Source organism: Carettochelys insculpta, chromosome 34, assembly GCF_033958435.1.
Source record: "Carettochelys insculpta isolate YL-2023 chromosome 34, ASM3395843v1, whole genome shotgun sequence".
Taxonomy (NCBI): domain Eukaryota; kingdom Metazoa; phylum Chordata; order Testudines; family Carettochelyidae; genus Carettochelys; species Carettochelys insculpta.
In genome coordinates this window covers 135644-156214 of record NC_134170.1, presented here as the reverse complement: position 1 = coordinate 156214, position 20571 = coordinate 135644, and the positions used below count along the sequence as shown (strand labels likewise).

The 20571-nt window shown below is 63.7% G+C and overlaps 2 protein-coding genes across 4 annotated transcripts; one reads left to right on the top strand and one right to left on the bottom strand.

Moving 5' to 3' along the window:
• Window positions 1-4016: 4016 nt before the first annotated feature.
• LOC142005730 (thialysine N-epsilon-acetyltransferase-like) lies at window positions 4017-10645 on the bottom strand. Of its 2 annotated transcripts, none has more exons than XM_074983082.1 (6): window positions 10395-10645; window positions 8241-8292; window positions 7969-8052; window positions 7380-7478; window positions 6116-6156; window positions 4017-4299 (listed from the first exon to the last, which is right to left on the bottom strand). In XM_074983082.1, the coding sequence occupies exons 1-6, from the start codon at window positions 10452-10454 to the stop codon at window positions 4060-4062; spliced, it is 576 nt and encodes a 191-aa protein (XP_074839183.1). In that variant the 5' UTR covers window positions 10455-10645; the 3' UTR covers window positions 4017-4059. The 2 variants fall into 2 exon arrangements, with proteins under 2 accessions (XP_074839183.1, XP_074839184.1); XM_074983083.1 differs by lacking the exon at window positions 10395-10645 and adding an exon at window positions 8517-8802.
• On the top strand, window positions 9740-19519 carry TP53 (tumor protein p53). Of its 2 annotated transcripts, XM_074983080.1 has the most exons (11): window positions 9740-9851; window positions 14810-14895; window positions 15055-15109; window positions 15334-15543; window positions 15695-15881; window positions 16101-16213; window positions 16378-16487; window positions 16972-17123; window positions 17678-17757; window positions 18332-18438; window positions 19210-19519. In XM_074983080.1, exons 2-11 carry the CDS (start codon window positions 14822-14824, stop codon window positions 19295-19297), a joined length of 1176 nt encoding a protein of 391 aa, XP_074839181.1. In that variant the 5' UTR covers window positions 9740-9851; window positions 14810-14821; the 3' UTR covers window positions 19298-19519. The 2 variants fall into 2 exon arrangements, 1 of the variants encoding a protein (XP_074839181.1); XR_012643113.1 differs by lacking the exon at window positions 19210-19519 and having other exon boundaries at window positions 16947-17123.
• Window positions 19520-20571: the final 1052 nt, after the last annotated feature.

The window sequence follows — 20571 nt, the reverse complement described above, 5'->3', positions numbered from 1 at the left end:
GCTCCCCTGCTGCCAGCCAGCGTCAGAGCCGGCCCCCCCGCCACCGACAGCCACGACTCCAAGACAGAACTCGAGTGGGGGGGGGGGTGAGAACGCCGGGCGGGGGGATATGGGGCAAAGTGGGGGACGGGCACTGGTTTTAACCTGCCTGAACATCACCAAGGGGGGGTGCAGAAATGGGTGGGAGCGGAGGACCCCCCCCCCCGACGTGGTCCCTCCAACCAGCTTCCCCCACCCTCGCCGCCCCTGCACAGCCCATTGGCTGAGCACCACGCATAAGAGGCAGGGCTGGGGTGGGGGTGTCACACAGCATCCCAGGTCTGCACCAGGCACGCAGGTTTCGGGGGGAGCCTCGGAGCCATGGGGTCCTCACTCGGCTTCCTCCTCCTCCTGCTCGCCAGCACCGCCCTGAGCCCCGGGCGCCCCACGCCCGCCAGCGCCCCCCGTCTCCGCAGCCCACGGCTGGGGCGCGAGGTGAGATGGGGGGGCAGTCGGGGGGAGGCTGCGGGACTTCGGGGGGGGCAGGTGGTGTGCTACAGATTGGGGGGTTGATCTGAATTGGGGGCTGGGGAGAAGGGGGGGTGTCCTGAGGAAGGTCTGGGGGGGTGACCTGGGAGCCAGGACTCCTGGGTTCTCTCCCCGGTGCTGGGAGGGCAGTGGGGGCTGGTGGTTAGAGCAGGGGGTGGGAGCCAGGACTCCTGGGTTCTCTCCCCGGCGCTGGGAGGGCAGTGGGGGCTGGTGGTTAGAGCAGGGGGTGGGAGCCAGGACTCCTGGGTTCTCTCCCCGGCGCTGGGAGGGCAGCGGGCGCTGGTGGTTAGAGCAGGGGGTGGGAGCCAGAACTCCTGGGTTCTCTCCCCGGCGCTGGGAGGGTAGTGGGGGCTGGTGGGTAGAGCAGGGGGTGGGAGCCAGGACTCCTGGGTTCTCTCCCCGGCGCTGGGAGGGTAGTGGGGGCTGGTGGGTAGAGCAGGGGCTGGGAGCCAGGACTCCTGGGTTCTCTCCCCGGCGCTGGGAGGGCAGTGGGGGCTGGTGGTTAGAGCAGGGGCTGGGAGCCAGGACTCCTGGGTTCTCTCCCCGGCGCTGGGAGGGTAGTGGGGGCTGGTGGGTAGAGCAGGGGCTGGGAGCCAGGACTCCTGGGTTCTCTCCCCGGCGCTGGGAGGGCAGTGGGGGCTGGTGGTTAGAGCAGGGAGTGGGGCCAGGACTCCTGGGTTCTCTCCCCGGCGCTGGGAGGGTAGTGGGGGCTGGTGGGTAGAGCAGGGGCTGGGAGCCAGGACTCCTGGGTTCTCTCCTGGGGGCTGGTGGTTGGAAGAGGGGCTGGGAGCCAGGACTCCTGGGTTCCCTGAGTGACTCTCCGTCTCTTCCCACAGTCACTGTCCAGGACCCTGGTGCTCAGAGCTGTGTCCGGCCTCCTCCGGGCTGAGCTGCCCCCCGCAGAGAAGGCCGCCCCCTGGCACCCGCCCCCCGCAGCCCCCCGGGAGCGCAAGACCGGCTGCAAATCCTTCTACTGGAAAGCTCTCACCTCTTGCTAGAGCCACCAGGTCCCCTCCCCCTGCCCGGGGGGGGCTCCCCCCTTCCATGCCTGGTGCCCGATTATGACAATAAAATTGGAGCTTGTGTTAACCTCAGCTTCTGTCCTGTTTCTTCCAGCCAGGGGGAGCAATGGAGAGAACCCAGGAGTCCTGTCCCCCCTCCTCTACCCACCAGCCCCCACTGCCCTCCCAGCGCCGGGGAGAGAACCCAGGAGTCCTGTCCCCCCTCCTCTACCCACCAGCCCCCACTGCCCTCCCAGCGCCGGGGAGAGAACCCAGGAGTCCTGGCTCCCGGCCCCTGCTCTAACCACCAGCCCCCACTGCCCTCCCAGCGCCGGGCAGAGAACCCAGGAGTCCTGGCTCCCAGCCCCTGCTCTAACCACCAGCCCCCACTGCCCTCCCAGCACCAGGGAGAGAACCCAGGAGTCCTGGCTCCCACCCCCTGCTCTAACCACCAGCCCCCACTGCCCTCCCAGCGCCGGGGAGAGAACCCAGGAGTCCTGTCCCCCCTCCTCTACCCACCAGCCCCCACTGCCCTCCCAGCGCCGGGGAGAGAACCCAGGAGTCCTGTTCCCCCTCCTCTACCCACCAGCCCCCACTGCCCTCCCAGCGCCGGGGAGAGAACCCAGGAGTCCTGGCTCCCGGCCCCTGCTCTAACCACCAGCCCCCACTGCCCTCCCAGCGCCGGGGAGAGAACCCAGGATTCCTGGCTCCCACCCCCCTGCTCTAACCACCAGCCCCCACTGCCCTCCCAGCACTGGGGAGAGAACCCAGGAGTCCTGGCTCCCACCCCCTGCTCTAACCACCAGCCCCCACTGCCCTCCCAGCACCGGGGAGAGAACCCAGGAGTCCTGGCTCCCGGCCCCTGCTCTAACCACCAGCCCCCACTGCCCTCCCAGCGCCGGGGAGAGAACCCAGGAGTCCTGGCTCCCACCCCCTGCTCTGACCACCAGCCCCCACTGACCCCCAGCACCAGGGAGAGAACCCAGGAGTCCTGGCTCCCGGCCCCTGCTCTAACCACCAGCCCCCACTGCCCTCCCAGCGCCGGGGAGAGAACCCAGGATTCCTGGCTCCCACCCCCTGCTCTAACCACCAGCCCCCACTGCCCTCCCAGCGCCGGGGAGAGAACCCAGGAGTCCTGGCTCCCACCCCTGCTCTAACCACCAGCCCCCACTGCCCTCCCAGCGCCGGGGAGAGAACCCAGGAGTCCTGGCTCCCACCCCTGCTCTAACCACCAGCCCCCACTGCCCTCCCAGCGCCGGGGAGAGAACCCAGGAGTCCTGGCTCCCCTTAGTACTCTGTGCTGGTCCTGAGGGGGTTAACAGAGCTCACCTGGGGGGTCCCTCCTCTCCCCCACCATGTGGTGTTGCTCCCTATTAACGTGATGAGTTTTTTTTCTTAATTGCTCCGGGGGGGGGGGGGGGCTGGCTGATGACGTCAGAGCTCCCCCCTTCCCTCGCCACCCGACCACTGAGCAGAGCAGGAACCTGTGGGTATTGGGCTAAGTGTCTCCCCGATTCCGACCCTCCCAGCCCCATGGCAGGACCCCGCTTTGCCCCTCACACACAGCCTGTGCTGAGTTATGGTGGGGAACTTGGGGGCCAGGACTCCTGGGTTCTCTCCCCGGCGCTGGGGGGGCAGTGGGGGCTGGTGGTTAGAGCAGGGGGCGGGAGCCAGGACTCCTGGGTTCTCTCCCCGGCGCTGGGAGGGCAGTGGGGGCTAGTGGTTAGAGCAGGGGCCGGGAGCCAGGACTCCTGGGTTCTCTCCCCGGTGCTGGGAGGGCAGTAGGGGCTGGTGGTTAGAGCAGGGGGTGGGAGCCAGGACTCCTGGGTTGTCTCCCCGGCGCTGGGAGGGCAGTGGGGGCTGGTGGTTAGAGCAGGGGCCGGGAGCCAGGACTCCTGGGTTCTCTCCTGGCTCTGGGAGGGGTTGGGCTCTGATCCATGGGGGGGAGGGGGAGAGAACAGGGGCCCCCCGCAATGCTGACCGATTGAAGCTGGCATCTGTGACCTGCTCACACCAGCAGGGAGCGCTGTGGCTCAGCAGGCGGCAGGCTGTTGGGGGGCAGCAGAGTCCCCCCCAGGCTGTCAGAGCTCTGCACCCGCTGTGCCACCCCACTGCTCAGGGGAGGGGGAGGGCCCCCCCGCCCCCCCCATCTCTACAGTACTGAGTCACAGCAGACGCAGGCTGGGAGCCAGGACTCCTGGGTTCTCTCCCCGGCGCTGGGAGGGTAGTGGGGGCTGGTGGTCAGAGCAGGGGCTGGGAGCCAGGACTCCTGGGTTCTCTCCCCGGCGCTGGGAGGGTAGTGGGGGCTGGTGGTCAGAGCAGGGGCTGGGAGCCAGGACTCCTGGGTTTTCTCCCTGGTGCTGGGAGGGTGGTGGGGGCTGGTGGTTAGAGCAGGGGGCCGGGAGCCAGGACTCCTGGGTTCTCTCCCTGGTGCTGGGAGGGTCGTGGGGGCCGGTGGTTAGCGCAGGAGGCAGAGGCTGGTTATATCCTGGCCTGTGTTTATTGTGCTGGTTCCCAGCTGGCCCATGTCTCAGGGTGGGGTCTGGCTGGGCCACTCTCCATCAGGGCCCAGTGCCCCCCCAGAGGCCGCCCGGCCGCCGCCCTGGGTCTCCGCCAGCCAGCGCATGGCGGCTTCGTCCAGCTCAAAGCAGTGCCACATGCTGGCCTGCGTCTGGTCCCGCACCCCGAGGCCCTGCAGCCAGTCCGTCGTCACACGGTTCCAGTCCACCGCTATGAACTTCAGTTCCCGGCAGCCCTTGGCCAGCGCCAGCTGGGGGCACGCGAAAGGGGCGGTCACTGCCGGGGTCAGGGCCCAGGGGGCGGCTAAATCCCTGCAAATGTCCTGCCATTTCCTAATCCTAATCCTAATCCCACCCTAATCCACCGCCTGTAATCCCTAATCCCAATCTGGTGGCTGTCGGTCCCTTGTCTACTCTGGCGGCCGTCTGTCTCTAATCCTAATCCAGACGCTGTCTGGCCCTGACACTCACCTTCATCCATCTGGCAGTAATCCTAATCCAAATCCGCCACCTCTAATCCCTGTCCGGCGGCTGTCTGTTTCTAATCCCAGTCAGCACCTGTCGGTCCCTCGTCTACTCCATCACCCATCTCCAATCCTAATCCAGCCGCTGTCTGTACCTCATAATCCCCTTTGTCCATAATCCTGGCCATAATCCTAATCTGCCCCCAATCTGTCATCTGTCAGTTTCTAATCCCAATCCAGCATCTGTCGGTCCCTTGCCTACTCCGTCGTCCGTCTCTCTCCAATCCTTATCCAGCCACTGTCTCTCCCTGTCATGCCCCTTCATCCGTCCGGCCATAATCCTAATCCCGACACTGACCCCAGGTGAAAGTCAGGGCCTCTTGTTTAACATTATCTCGGAGTAATCCCAGTCCAGGCTCCTGAGTCTGTGGCTGGGCTCTAGCCCAATCCAAATTAACACATCCCAATTCCGACATGTTCATGTAACCTTCGCCCCGTAATCCTAATCCAGACATGGCAGTCTATCCCCAATCCCATCTGACCCCTTCTCCCTTCATCCCAGACTAGGCTGCTTAATCGAACCTCGATCCGGGGGGGGATTTGCCTCCCCAAAGCCAACACAAACCCTTTAACCTTCACCTCCCCCGCCTCTGGATCCAGGCATTTTAATCGATCCCAGATTCAGGGTGACTCTATTTCCCTTTATATCCATCCAGGTGACTTAATCCAGCACGACTCAACCCCCGCAAACACAGTCCAGACATTTTAATCTATCTCCCTCCCTAATCCTAATCCTAATCCAGACATTTTAGTCGATCCCCGATTCAGGGTGACCCTATTTCCCTTTATCTCAATGCAGATGTCTTAATCCAGCACGACTCTACCCTCCAAACACAGCCCAGACATTTTAATCTATCTCCCCCTCATCCTAATCCCTGCGTCAGGATGACTATTTTCCCTTATCCCAATCCAGATGACTCAGGGGGAGGCTACCTCCCCACAGCCGAAACCACACATTTTAATCAATCCCCAATCGCAGAAGGACTCGATCTCGCCGTAATCCCAATCCAGACATTTTAATCTATCCCCGATTCAGGATGACTCTATGTCCCCTTACCTCAATCCAGGTGGCCTAATCCAGGGGGTCGCTACCTCCCCCAAACCCAATCCAGACATTTTAATCTATCCCCAACCCAGGGGATTATCTCCCTCCCTAATCTTAATCCCAACAATTGTATCTATCCCCAACCCAGGGGAGATTATCTCCCTCCCTAATCTTAATCCCAACAATTGTATCTATCCCCAACCCAGGGGAGATTGTCTCCCTCCCTAATCTTAATCCCAACAATTGTATCTATCCCCAACCCAGGGGAGATTGTCTCCCTCCCTAATCCTAATCCAGACATTTCAATCTATCCCCCATTCAGATTGACTCTATTTCCCCTTGTCTCGATCCAGGTGGCTTAATCCAGGGGGATGCTACCCCCCTTAACCCTATCCAGACATTTTAATCTATCCCAGACCACCCGTATGCAACCCCAGTCCAGCTCTAGGGGGCAGCCCAGTGGGCTTGGCCAGGGGCCGGGGCAGGGGTAGTTCTTACCTTCACCGCTTCACTCATCAGCCTCGTCCCGATCCCCCGACCTGAAAAGCCGAACGTCAGAAGAGGGGGATTAGTGTATTTGCCCCCCTGACCTGTTGCTCTGTTCGCGACCACCTCCCCGCACAACTCCCCAGGCTGGGGCAAGCTCCCGGCATGTCCCACGGGCCAACGCCGGGAGCCCGAAAGCTTCTCGGGGGTGAGGGCGAGACAGGAGATTGGCCCCAGAAATTTGACCTGGATTGGTAGGACAGAAATTTGACCTGGATTGGTAGGAATCAGCCCCGTTCACACCAGAGCAGGGACTCCGGAGTGACTCTGGATTGAGGGCCCTGTAAACTCCAGGGGGGTGACTCTGGTTTGACGCACTCTCACAGCAGAAGGCTTCCTTTTCTCTTGACTGGAGCAAGGCCCATTCTGGCTGTTCTTTCCACACCAGAGTCAATCTGGAGTCAAATCTGGAGTCACTCCAGAGTCAAACCTGGTGTCAAACCCGGAGTCGCTCCAGAGTCAAATCTGGAGTCAAATCCAGAATCACGCCAGAGGGAAATCCTGAGTGACTCCAGGTTTGATGCCAGAGTGACTCTGGCTTTGGCCTTGGAGCAACTCAAGGTCTGAGTCCAGATATGGCTCTGGAGTGACTCAGGATTTCACCCTGGAGTGACTCCAGGTCTGACTCCAGATTTACTCCAGAGTCAGATCCAGAATCAGAAATCTTGAGTCATTCTAGAAACAAATCTGGAGTCACCCCAGAGTGAAATCCAGAGTCACATCTGGAGTCAAACCTTGAGTCACTCCAGAGTGAAATCCTAAGTCATTCTAGAGACAGATCTGGAGTCAAATCTGGAGTCAAATCATTCTGGAGACAAATCTGAAATCCAGAGTCACTCCAGAGACATATCTGGAGTCATACCCTGAGTTGCTCCAGAAACCAATCCAGAGTTCCTCCAGAGTCAAATCCAGAATCAGAAATCCTGAGTCATTCTGGAGACAAATCTGGAGTCACTCCAGAGTGAAATCCGGAGTCACATCTGGAGCCAAACCTTGAGTTGCTCCAGAGTGAGATCCCGAGTCATTCTAGAGACAAATCTGAAATCCAGAGTCACTCCAGAGACATATCTGGAGTCAAACCCTGAGTCGCTCCGGAGTCAAACCCTGAGTCAGACACTGAGTCGCTTCAGGGCGAAATCCTGAGTCACTCCACTGGAGTCACCCGGGGGCCAAGTTGCCTCCGACTCGACTCACTGACGGTGGTCGCTCCCCTTACCTCTGAACTCCGAGTGCACGTACAGGTTCTCCACGTTGACCATGCGGCCAGCGGTCATGCTGTAGCCAAAGAAGAACAGGATGTAGCCGACGGGGCGACCTGGTAGAGACAGAGGGATCAGATGGGGCCAAAGGGAGGGGGAGCGAGAGGAGCTGAGGTCCAGGGCTGGGTCAGCGAGAGGCTCGTCCGCTCCTGGTTTGGATGGGAGCTACTCTGGCTGTGCAGATCCCTGGCTCTACCGGAGTGACACCGGTGTGACTCCGGAGTGACTCCGGATTGACACCAGAGTGACTCCTGATTGACACTGGAGTGACTCCGACTCCTGATTGTCACCGGAGTGACTCCTGATTGACACCGGAGTGACTCCGACTCCTGCTTGACACCGCAGTGACTCCTGATTGACACTGGAGTAACTCCTGATTGACACCGGAGTGACTCCAACTCCTGATTGACACCAGAGTGACTCCTGATTGACACCGGAGTAACTCCTGATTGACACCCGAGTGACTCCGACTCCTGATTGACACCGGGGTAACTCCTGATTGACACCGGCAGGAGAAGAGCTGATGGGGGGAATGAATTTAGTTACCTTGCTCGCCTTCTTGCTCAGGAGCCAGTTCTGCCAGGAGACACTCGAAGGCGGCCTTCTCCCCAAACCCATCGTCCCGCAGCTCTGTGGGCGCAAAATGGAGCAGCCCCAAGATTTGGGGAGACGTTTCGGGGGGGGGAGTAGGATCAGGGCTCGGGGAGGAGCTTGGGGGAGGGAGATAGGGGTGAATCGGGGGGAGGATTCAGGGGAAGGTTGGCGGGGGTCAAGGTGAGTTTTGGGGTGCCCTGTGGCCCCTCAACTCTCTGGCTCACCCTGCACATTGATTTTCATCTCCTTCAGCACGTTATGATATTCGGCGATCCCCTGGAGCGGGATAAACAGGAGTCAGAGACCCCAGGAAGGAGGGAGACTCAGGATAGGGGGACCCCGAAACTGTGACCTTGGGGTGGGGAACATGAGGGTGACGCACAGCTGGCCGCGGCAAAGCCTCACAGGCTGGCGGAGTGGGGCACAGCCCTCGGGGGAAACTGAGGCGCAAGGAGGGGAAGCCGGGGGACCCCCCCCCGCCCCACCCCACGGCAGCTTACGTGGATCATGGCCAGCAGGCAGTCACAGTCTGAGCTCTGGGCTGGGCGGATGATGAACCTCATGTCTCTGTGGGGCTGGCAGGGCAGGGCTGTGACCGGCCGCCCTCCTACCCTGGGATCTATATAGGACTCAGGAGCTGTCCACGCCCCCCAACCAGCTGATTCAGCCCTAGGCAGGCAGGCCCCCTGCCAGGGCCACAGGGCGGTGGGGGAGGATCGGGCAAGTGAGCTGGCCCCGGGCGGGTTTCCCACTGCCAGGAGAACAGGGGGAAGCCAAACAGGCAGCTGGGGGATATATCCCCATGTGAACCCAGGAGTCCGGGCTCCCAGCCCCCTGCTCTAAAAACCAGCCCCCACTGCCCCCCAGCGCCAGGGAGAGAACCCAGGAGTCCTGGCTCCCACCCCCTGCTGTAACCACCAGCCCCCACTGCCCTCCCGGCGCTGGGGAGAGAACCCAGGAGTCCTGGCTCCCACCCCCCTGCTCTAACCACCAGCCCCCACTGCCCTCCCGGCGCTGGGGAGAGAACCCAGGAGTCCTGGCTCCCACCCCCCTGCTCTAACCACCAGCCCCCACTGCCCTCCCGGCGCCAGGGAGAGAACCCAGGAGTCCTGGCTCCCACCCCCTGCTGTAACCACCAGCCCCCACTGCCCTCCCGGCGCTGGGGAGAGAACCCAGGAGTCCTGGCTCCCGCCCCCTGCTCTAACCACCAGCCCCCACTGCCCTCCCAGCACCGGGGAGAGAACCCAGGAGTCCTGGCTCCCACCCCCTGCTCTAACCACCAGCCCCCACTGCCCTCCCAGCACTGGGGAGAGAACCCAGGAGTCCTGGCTCCCCGCCCCTGCTCTAACCACCAGCCCCCAACAACAGAGAGAACCCAGGAGTCCTGGCTCCCAGCCCCTGTTCTAACCACCAGCCCCCACTGTCCTCCCAGCACCAGGGAGAGAACCCAGGAGTCCTGGCTCCCGCCCCCTGCTCTAACCACCAGCCCCCGCTGCCCTCCCAGCGCTGGGGAGAGAACCCAGGAGTCCTGGCTCCCGGCCCCTGCTCTAACCACCAGCCCCCAACAACAGAGAGAACCCAGGAGTCCTGGCTCCCAGCCCCTGCTCTAACCACCATCCCCCACTGCCCCCCAGCGCCAGAGGGAGAACCCAGGAGTCCTGGCTCAGGGAAAACACCAGGGCCCCCCTCTTTTGCCCATACTAAAGATGACGCTGGTGGCTCAGCCACGTGGCCAGGGCCGCCTCGCAGTGCGTGCTGGGCCGGCGGGGATTCCCCACCGCGTGCATGTGGCTGGATGCTGCCCGGCTGGGACGGGAGTGGAACGATCCGCGGAGGTGACTTGGGGGGCGCCCCCTGTGGTGTCAGTCTGGGGGGCTGGCAGGGCGGGCGGGGGTGGCGGGGAGAGGCCGAGAGCTGAGCCCGGGCAGGCGATGAATCACGGACTGAGTCATGGAAGCCGCTGCGGTCCCGCTCCCGTGGGCCGATGGGGGCTGGGAGGGGCGGGATCCGCCGTGGAACGTTCAGACCCGCCGGGTTCGGGGCCGTGGAACGTTCAGACCCGCGGGGTTCCGGCCCGTGGAACGTTGAGACCCGCCGGGTTCCGGGCCGTGGAACGCTTGAGGTCCCCCGGGATTCCAGGCTGCAGCACCTTGGGGGTCCACCCCCGCCCCCCGAGTTGCGTGAGGGGGTGGGTCCGTGGGATGGCGAGATCTGGGGGGGGTTCAGGCCCCTTCCGTGGGGCCTGGAGATCTGTGGGGTTCCGGGCCATGGAAGGTTGAGATCTGGGGTTCCCACTGAACACTGAGATCCACGGGGTTCCCGTCCATGGGAATTGGTCCATGGAATGCTGGGATCTGTGGGGTTCCGGGCCGTGGAACCTTGGGATCCGTGGGGTTCCGGGTTCCACTCTGCTGAATGGGGGGGGTGCGTTTTCCCATCCGGGGAGCACTGAGCTCTGCAGGGGTTCCAGGCCATGGAACGTTTGAGATCGTCGGGGTTCCGGTCCGTGGAACGCTGAGATCCGCGGGGTTCCCGCTGTGGAACGCTGAGGTTCCGGTCCGTGGAACGCTGAGATCCGCCGGGTTCCGGGCGGCGGGATGTTGAGATCTGTGGGGTTCCGGTCCGTGGAAAGGTTCTGATCCGTGGAACTGGGGGCTGCACTGGGGGGGCTGTTTTTCGACCCATTGGCCCCCCGGATACCCCAGTGTCATGGGGGCCCAGGCTGCGCCCGGTGCTGTACAAACACAGACGCTTCCACCCGCTCCCCGGGCTATACGTGGGACAAGGGACGACAGATGGGGGGCGGGGGTGCCCCTCCTGCCTGGCTGGAGGGGGGGGGGGCCTGGCAGCTGTGGGGGGGTGCAGGGGGCCCTGGGTGGAGCGGGGGGGGGCCTGGATGGAGGGGGGCACTGGATGGAGGGGGGGGCAGGGGGAACCCTGTCTGGAGCGGCGGGGGGGGGGAGCCCTGGCTGGAGGGGTGGTGCAGGGGGTGCCTGGCTGGAGCAGAGGGGCGTGGCTGGAGCGCGAGGTGCGGGGGGCCCTGGCTGGAGTCGGGGGGCCTGGCTGGAGAGGGGTGTGTGCAGAGGGCCCTGGCTGGAGGGGGGTCGGGGGGCCTGGGTGGAGCCGGGGATTTGTGCAGGGGGCCCTGGCTGGAGGGGGGGGTGCAGGGGGAACCCTGGCTAGAGTCGGGGGCCCTGGCTGGAGGGGGGGGCCCTGGCTGGTGCAGGGGGAACCCTGGCTGGAGCGGGGGGTGTAGGGGGCCCTGGCTGGAGCAGCGGGCGGGGGTCGCAGAAAGAGTTAAACCACAGCCTGTGACTATTTTGGTTTCTCCCACGGGGGGGGGCGTGGTTTGAGGGATTTCCAACCCCACCCCTCCTCTTCAGTCTTGGTTCATTCTGGACCAGACCATTGTGTTTCCATGGAGGGGGAAGATCAGTTTTTGGGAAGGGGTGCCTGGCGCTCCCCCCACTCCGAGCCATGTCCCTGGCCCGCTGCCTGTCTATCCTTTAATGACGGGGTTGGATTCCCCGCCTCCCCCCGAAGCATGCCAACTATTTTTTTTCAAGCATCCCCCCTTCCCCGTGTCCAGAATGGTAGGGGCCGCCTGGTCTGGCTTACCCAGGCCAGTGGAAGGAACTATTTTGAAAATGTGGGGGAACGGAGGGAGGGAGAACCAACCAAGTGTCTGTGGCAGGGGGGAGCCGGATGTGGAAGGTTCCAAGCACATGGTGCTTGGAGGAGGGGGGTGGTGCTGGGAGGTTATTTAAGTCATCCCCACCATAGGAATGGTATAGCCCAGCCTGTGTCTTTCTCCCTCCCTGGGGGCGGGAACAGACAGCTGGGGAGGGGGCAGGACAGGATAAGGGGGCCAGGACTGGTGGGGAGGGAGGGAACGGGATCAGTTCTGGGGTGGGAAAGGAGTCCTGGCTCCCGGCCCCCCTGCTCTAACCACCAGCCCCCACTGCCCTCCCAGCGACGGGGAGAGAACCCAGGAGTCCTGGCTCCCACCCCCTGCTCTAACCACCAGCCCCCACTGCCCTCCCAGCACCGGGGAGAGAACCCAGGAGTCCTGGCTCCCGCCCCCTGCTCTAACCACCAGCCCCCACTGCCCTCCCAGCCCCAGGGAGAGAACCCAGGAGTCCTGGCTCCCGCCCCCTGCTCTAACCACCAGCCCCCACTGCCCTCCCAGCGCCAGGGAGAGAACCCAGGAGTCCTGGCTCCCAGCCCCCTGCTCTAACCACCAGCCCCCACTGCCCTCCTAGCGCCGGGGAGAGAACCCAGGAGTCCTGGCTCCCGGCCCCCCCTGCTCTAACCACCAGCCCCCACTGCCCTTCCAGCCCCAGGGAGAGAACCCAGGAGTCCTGGCTCCCAGCCCCCTGCTCTAACCACCAGCCCCCACTGCCCTCCCAGCGACGGGGAGAGGACCCAGGAGTCCTGGCTCCCACCCCCTGCTCTAACCACCAGCCCCCACTGCCCTCCCAGCGACGGGGAGAGGACCCAGGAGTCCTGGCTCCCACCCCCTGCTCTAACCACCAGCCCCCACTGCCCTCCCAGCCCCAGGGAGAGAACCCAGGAGTCCTGGCTCCCACCCCCTGCTCTAACCACCAGCCCCCACTGCCCTCCCAGCGACGGGGAGAGGACCCAGGAGTCCTGGCTCCCACCCCCTGCTCTAACCACCAGCCCCCACTGCCCTCCCAGCGACGGGGAGAGAACCCAGGAGTCCTGGCTCCCACCCCCTGCTCTAACCACCAGCCCCCACTGCCCTCCCAGCGACGGGGAGAGGACCCAGGAGTCCTGGCTCCCACCCCCTGCTCTAACCACCAGCCCCCACTGCCCTCCCAGCGACGGGGAGAGAACCCAGGAGTCCTGGCTCCCACCCCTGCTCTAACCACCAGACCCCACTGCCCTCCCAGCGCCGGGGAGAGAACCCAGGAGTCCTGGCTCCCACCCCCTGCTCTAACCACCAGCCCCCACTGCCCTTCCAGCCCCAGGGAGAGAACCCAGGAGTCCTGGCTCCCGGCCCCCCCTGCTCTAACCACCAGCCCCCACTGCCCTCCCAGCGACGGGGAGAGGACCCAGGAGTCCTGGCTCCCACCCCCTGCTCTAACCACCAGCCCCCACTGCCCTCCCAGCGACGGGGAGAGAACCCAGGAGTCCTGGCTCCCACCCCCTGCTCTAACCACCAGCCCCCACTGCCCTCCCAGCGACGGGGAGAGGACCCAGGAGTCCTGGCTCCCACCCCCTGCTCTAACCACCAGCCCCCACTGCCCTCCCAGCACCAGGGAGAGAACCCAGGAGTCCTGGCTCCCGCCCCCTGCTCTAACCACCAGCCCCCACTGCCCTCCCAGCGACGGGGAGAGAACCCAGGAGTCCTGGCTCCCGGCCCCCCCAATCTAACCAGTAGGTGCTATTTTTCAAACACAAACTATGTGATGCCCGTCACGAGGTGTCTCTCGTTTGGACTTAGGCTATGATGAATAAAGATGAGTCAGTCCCTGTTGGTGACCTGTTTGCATTCACTTCGGGCAAACAAACGATATTTGCCTGCTGCTCCTTGCTCCGAGCGGAGGGAAATTCCCCACAAAGGCGTCGAGGAGGAAACCTGCAGCCCGAAAGAAAGAAAAAATTAGGATTCTGCCAGGAAGTGTGGCTCGTTTTGGCCGCGAGGGGGAGATGAAATTAGCCATTCGAAATAAAGCCAAGGACAATACCCGGGGAGGGGGAAAAATGGCGATAAATTAGAAATTACGATGTGTAGGAAATAGATAAGGGAAGCTAAAGACATTGAGAGGGGGAACATGGTTGGCAGAGCGAAGTGGGGTGAGGGGGTTTTGTCCTTTTAAGGGTAAGGAACAGAAAAAAACGGAGCCGTGGGGCCGTTTACTAGACGCAAGGAATAAAACAGTTAAGAATGATGTGAAAAGGTGGACCCGGTCAATAAACATTGGCGTTCTTTATTTGGGAAGAAGTCGGATGATGCATCCGTGTCACATGAAGCTCAGGTGCTTTTCGGCCTGTTGGTAGTCAAGGAGGATGTTAAACGCTCTCTACCGAGAACCAATGTTTTAAATTATTTGGCCGAGAGAAATAGAATCCAAGAGTTCTCAGAGAATTGGCCGAGGGAAGTCTCTGGCTCGTTGCTATGTAATAAACGTTGCAGGGCTGGGGGAATGCTAGAGAAGAGCTGATGACGTGGCGGAAGGGGGCAAGGGTGGGGACCCAGCAGTAGGCCCGTGAGGCGCAACACAATTATAAACAGTTCACCTGGGAAGCAGATGAAGTGTTCCCTCATGGACCTGACCTCGTTCCTGGCAGGCGCATCCTGATATGAGGTGGACGAGGCGAACCTGTGACGTTACCTTAATGCCTGTTGGAGATTTCACCCTGGCGTGCAATTTCACCTTAACAGTTCTGATTTCTCAACAACCTTTCACATCATCTCTGATTTCACCCAAACCTGCAGTTTCACCTTAACGCTCCCCCTTGCTTTCAATATCACCTTGACTGTTATCTACAATTTCACCCTAACCTGCAGTTTTACCTTAACGCTCATCTTCGCCTCCGATATCACCTTAACTGTTATCTCCGATTTCACCCTAACCTGCAGTTTCACCTTAACGCTCACCCTCGCCTCCAATATCACCTTAATTGTTATCTCCGATTTCACCCGCACCTGCAGTTTCACCTTAATGCTCCCCCTTGCCTCCGATATCACCTTAACTGCTCTCCCCGATTTCATCCAAACCATCCGTGTCACCCTAACCCCGCTCTCCGATTGTCACCCTTGCTCCAGGGAACCCGCAGAATGGATCCGTTATTGGACCCGGGGCTGGAGATGCCCCTAGCTCAGGAGAGCTTTTCCGACTGGTGGAACTCGATGTAAGTATTTTGGGGGGGGGGGGCCCTAGCTGCATGCTCTCCCCCCTCCCCCAAATTGTGAGCCCCGATCCTCGCCTGCCCCAAATCCTCCGGCACCCCCACCGCCTGCCCCATAGCACCCCCAAGTGCTGCCCTGCCATTTTGAACTGTTTCTTTCAGTAGCCTGCCCCTGGACAAGGAGGATGGTGGGGCGCTGGAGAGGCAGGAGCTGTTTGTAAGTTCTGGGGGGCCAGGGGGAGAACCCAGGAGTCCGGGCTGCAGCTCCCCCTGTCTCTGTCTGACCCCAGGAGGGTGCAGGGGAAAGGCCGGGGGGTGGGGGGGGGTTGGATCTGGGGAGGCCGGGGTGGGGGTGGGCCAAGCTGGGGTGGGGGAAGGGGGGCGGAGTTAACCCTTCGTGCGCTGTCCCTCTCTCTCTCTCTCTCTCTCGCTCGCGCGCAGGACATGAACCTGGGGCTGCCCGGCTCGGAGGACCCCTCGCTGCCGCTCCCGCCGGCCGGGCCCGGCACCCCGAGCTGGGAGCTGCCCGGCCCGGCCCCCGACCCGCCCCCCACCTCCTCCACCGTCCCCTCCACCGAGGACTACGCCGGGGACCACGGCTTTCAGCTGGCCTTTCAGCAATCAGGCACCGCCAAGTCCGTCACCTGCACTGTACGGACGGGGGGGGGGTGTTCCCTGCCCCACGGCGCCCCCTGCGGCCGGCCCTGCCTGCCAGGAGAGAGCCCCCCCCCACCCCACCCGCTAAGCCCTGCCCCATGGCGCCCCCCCCCTTGCTGAGTCCCTCTCCCCTCCCACCCCGCAGTACTCCCCGGACCTGAACAAGCTATTCTGCCAGCTGGGGAAGACCTGCCCGGTGCACCTGAGGGTGTCCAGCCAGCCGCCCCCCGGCGCGATCGTGCGGGCAACGGCCGTCTACAAAAAGTCGGAGCATGTGGCCGAGGTGGTGAGGCGGTGCCCTCACCATGAGCGCTGTGCGGAGTCCAGCGACGGTGAGGGGTGGGGAGAAATGGGGGGGGTGTCCCCCAGTGGGAACTGCCGGGGCTGTTGCGCACGCGCCAGGTAGGCGATAAAATTATCCCGCACTCGGGGGGGGGGGGAAATAACTAGAGTGCGGCTGGGGGTGGGGGGAGGCCGGAATCGGGGGGGGGCAGAGGGCGCCGGCGGGGGTCTCCCCTTGAGCGGCCCCCCCCCCTCGTCTCTCTGGACAGGGCTGGCCCCGGCCCGGCACCTCATCCGCATTGAGGGGAACCAGCACGCCCAATATTACGATGATGAGACCACCAAGCGCCAGAGCGTTACTGTGCCCTACGAGACGCCCCAGGTACCAGGACAGGGGGCAGGGAATGGGGCAGGGCCTGGTCTCTCTAGGGGTACCGGCTCCCCCCGGCCCAGGGCAGGCCTGGCCGGCTCAGGGGGCAGGGAATGGGGCAGGGCCTGGCCCCTCTGGGGCGCTGGCCTGATTCCAGCCCCCTCCCTGGTCTGCAGGTGGGCTCAGAGTGCACCACGGTTCTGTACAACTTCATGTGTAACAGCTCCTGCATGGGGGGTATGAACCGACGCCCCATCCTCGCCATCATCACGCTGGAGGGAAAGAAGTAAGTGCCCCCCCAGTCTTCTCCAGGCAGCCCCCCGCACCCCAGTCAGGCAGGGGCCTGGGAGCCAGGACTCCTGGGTTCTCTCCCTGGCACTGGGAGGGCAGTGGGGGCTGGTGGTTAGAGCAGGGGGCCGGGAGCCAGGACTCCTGGGTTCTCTCCCCGGCACTGGGAGGGCAGTGGGGGCTGGTGGTTAGAGCAGGGGGCCGGGAGCCAGGACTCCTGGGTTCTCTCCCCGGCACTGGGAGGGCAGTGGGGGCTCGTGGGTAGAGCAGGGGGCCGGGAGCCAGGACTCCTGGGTTCTCTCCCCGCTGCTGGGAGGGCAGTGGGGGCTGGTGGTTAGAGCAGGGGGTGGGAGCCAGGACTCCTGGGTTCCCTCCCTGGCGCTGGGAGGGCAGTGGGGGCTGGTGGTTAGAGCAGGGGGTGGGAGCCAGGACTCCTGGGTTCCTGTCTATTTCTAAGCTCTCCCCCTGCTGGGCCGGCCCAGGGGACAGCTGCTGGGGCGCCGTTGCTTCGAAGTTCGAGTCTGTGCCTGCCCTGGCCGGGACCGGCGGACGGAAGAGGAGAACTACCACAAGAAAGGAGCGAGCAAGGCCCTGAGCGGCGGCGGAGCCTTGAAAGACACCAAACCCAAGAGAGGTGAGTGCCGGGTCGGGGCCAGGGGCTCTGCCTGACGCCCCCAAGCCACCCACGGGGTCTCTTCAGAGGAGTCAGGCGAGAAGGCAGCCTCATGTGTGAGCAAGAAAGAACAAACGTAAAGCACAGCTAGAAAGTAGCGGGCGGCTTCTGTTCAAAGCATCCAAGTAAGAGCAAGAGACGTTTTTAATCGACAGGTCTATTTCCACCCATTTACGCAGAGAGGTGGAAGGGAAAGTCTGGTGTTGGGGGCAGAGAGTGAGTGCAGCTGGGAGCCAGGACTCCTGGGTTCTCTCCCTGGCGCTGGGAGGGCAGTGGGGGCTCGTGGTTAGAGCGGGGGGGGACTGGGAGCCAGGACTCCTGGGTTCCCTCCCCGGCGCTGGGAAGGCAGTGGGGGCTGGTGGTTGGAGCTGGGAGCCAGGACTCCTGGGTTGTCTCCCCGGCTCTAGGGGAGAAGTGGGGGCTGGTGGTTAGCGCAGGGGGGCTGGAGTCAGAAAGGGGGGCAGCCATTTTCCAGTGGGTTTCACATGTGGTCCGCTTCTCCCCTGCCCCGCCAGTTCTCCAGCCCACCACAGAGGCAGATGAGAACCCCAAGAAGCGAGTGGTGTCAGCTGAGAAAGAAGTTTTCTTCCTGGAGGTGAGTCCTGGTGAGGAAAGAGGGTATCAGGACTCCTGGGTTCTCTCCCTGGCGCTGGGAGGGCAGTGGGGGCTGGTGGTTAGAGCAGGGGGGCGGGAGCCAGGACTCCTGGGTTCTCTCCCCGGTGCTGGGAGGGCAGTGGGGGCTGGTGGTTAGAGCAGGGGGTGGGAGCCAGGACTCCTGGGTTCTCTCCCCGGTGCTGGGAGGGCAGTGGGGGCTGGTGGTTAGAGCAGGGGCGGGAGCCAGGACTCCTGGGTTCTGTCTCTGGCGCTGGGAGGGCAGTGGGGGCTGGTGGTTAGAGCAGGGGGTGGGAGCCAGGACTCCTGGGTTCTCTCCCCGGCGCTGGGAGGGCAATGGGGGCTGGTGGTTAGAGCAGGGGGCCGGGAGCCAGGACTCCTGGGATCTCTCCCCGGTGCTGGGAGGGCAGTGGGGGCTGGTGGGTAGAGGAGGGGGGACAGGACTCCTGGGTTCTCTCCCCGGCGCTGGGAGGGCAGTGGGGGCTGGTGGTTAGAGCAGGGGGTGGGAGCCAGGACTCCTGGGATCTGACCCCCCATTTCCTGTCCCTCTCCCCCAGATCCACGGACGCGAGAATTACGAGATGCTGAAGAAAATCAACAGTGCCCTAGAGGTGGCGGCCGCCAAGTCGCAGGGGGCACCGCAGGCCCCCCGGAACCCGAGGGCGTGAGTGACACCCCTGGCCCTGCCCCATGAGGGGGAAAGGGGCAGGGCCATGGCTGAATGAGGGGGGCGGGGTGAGGCTACCTCCCACCCAGCTCTTCCCATTGGTTGAAGTAGGTGGAGGGGTGGTTAGAACGGGGTGGGAGCCAGGACTCCTGGGTTCTCTCCCCAGCACTGGGAGGGCAGTGGGGGCTGGTGGTTAGAGCAGGGGGTGGGAGCCAGGACTCCTGGGTTCTCTCCCCAGCGCTGGGAGGGCAGTGGGGGCTGGTGGTTAGAGCAAGGGGCTGGGACCCAGGACTCCTGGGTTTTCTGCTGGCAGGGGGAGGGCAGTGGGGGCTGGTGGTTAGAGCAGGGGCTGGGAGCCAGGACTCCTGGGTTCTCTCCCTGGTGCTGGGAGGGCAGTGGGGGCTGGTGGTTAGAGCAGGGGCTGGGAGCCAGGACTCCTGGGTTCTCTCCCCGGTGCTGGGAGGGCAGTGGGGGCTGGTGGTTAGAGCAGGGGCGGGAGCCAGGACTCCTGGGTTCTCTCCCCGGCGCTGGGAGGGCAGTGGGGGCTGGTGGGTAGAGCAGGGGGTGGGAGCCAGGACTCCTGGGTTCTCTCCCCGGCGCTGGGAGGGCAGTGGGGGCTGGTGGTTAGAGCAGAGGGTGGGAGCCAGGACTCCTGGGTTCTCTCCCCGGCGCTGGGAGGGCAGTGGGGGCTGGTGGTTAGAGCAGGGGCTGGGAGCCAGGACTCCTGGGTTCTCCCCCCACAGCTCTGACTCTGCCCTGTCCCCCCAGGTTGCTGAAGACCCGGAAGGAGCGGGGCGACGGGCCCCTGCCTCAGAGCGGGAAGAAGCTGCTGGTCAAGGGGGAAGATTCAGAATAACCCCCCCCCCGCTACTGCTGCTCCCCCCATTTCTGATCTACACTTGCACTGCCAGCCATGGGTGGGGTTTTTCTACGACACCTCCCCTCCCCTCCCCTGGTGGGCGGGGCTTCCTGTCTAAGCCCCGCCCCTCTAATGGCCCTGGCCCCTGTTCCCATTCCTCCATTCATACTTTTTATACTACTTTTCATAGAGTAAAAACAAAACTATTTCTTAGCCTGAGTCCAGCTGTGACCGTTGGGGGGCCTGGGGGTCAGAGGGGCTGAGGGGCATCATGGGATCTGTGGGTTGGACCCACGGGGCTGACTGTTTTCCCCCACCCTGTTCCCCCCGGATTTTTTCACCCAGGCACAGCGCAGACCCCTGGGTCTCCTGGATGGCCGCCGTGGGCTCAGCTGGCAGGGAACAGCAGCTGGTTGTGGGTCTAGGCTTTGTTTCTTTGGGGAGGGGGTTCACCTGCACAGCCCCTGCCCTCCGTGGGGAGGGCCCCAGGTCACTGCCCCCCGGGCTCCAAAACGCCTCATTTCTGCATCTCCCCCAAGACAACGTTCTGATGATGGCAGCCAAGTCGGATGTAGAGAACCCAGGAGTCCTAGTTCCCAGCTCCCTGCTCTAACCACCAGCCCCCACTGCCCTCCCAGCGCCAGGGAGAGAACCCAGGAGTCCTGGCTCCTGGCCCCCCTGCTCTAACCCCCAGCCCCCACTGCCCTCCCAGCGCTGGGGAGAGAACCCAGGAGTCCTGGCTCCTGGCCCCCCTGCTCTAACCACCAGCCCCCACTGCCCTCCCAGTGCCGGGGAGAGAACCCAGGAGTCCTGGCTCCCGGCCTCTGCCCTAACCACCAGCCCCCACTGCCCTCCCAGTGCCAGGGAGAGAACCCAGGAGTCCTGACTCCCACCCCCCTGCTCTAACCACCCGCCCCCACTGCCCTCCCAGCGCCGGGGAGAGAACCCAGGAGTCCTGGCTCCCACCCCCCTGCTCTAACCACCCACCCCCACTGCCCTCCCAGCGCCGGGGAGAGAACCCAGGAGTCCTGGCTCCCACCCCCCTGCTCTAACCACCCGCCCTCACTGCCCTCCCAGCGCCGGGGAGAGAACCCAGGAGTCCTGGCTCCCGGCCCCTGCTCTAACCACCCGCCCCCACTGCCCTCCCAGCGCCGGGGAGAGAACCCAGGAGTCCTGGCTCCCACCCCCCTGCTCTAACCACCCACCCCCACTGCCCTCCCAGCGCCGGGGAGAGAACCCAGGAGTCCTGGCTCCCACCCCCCTGCTCTAAC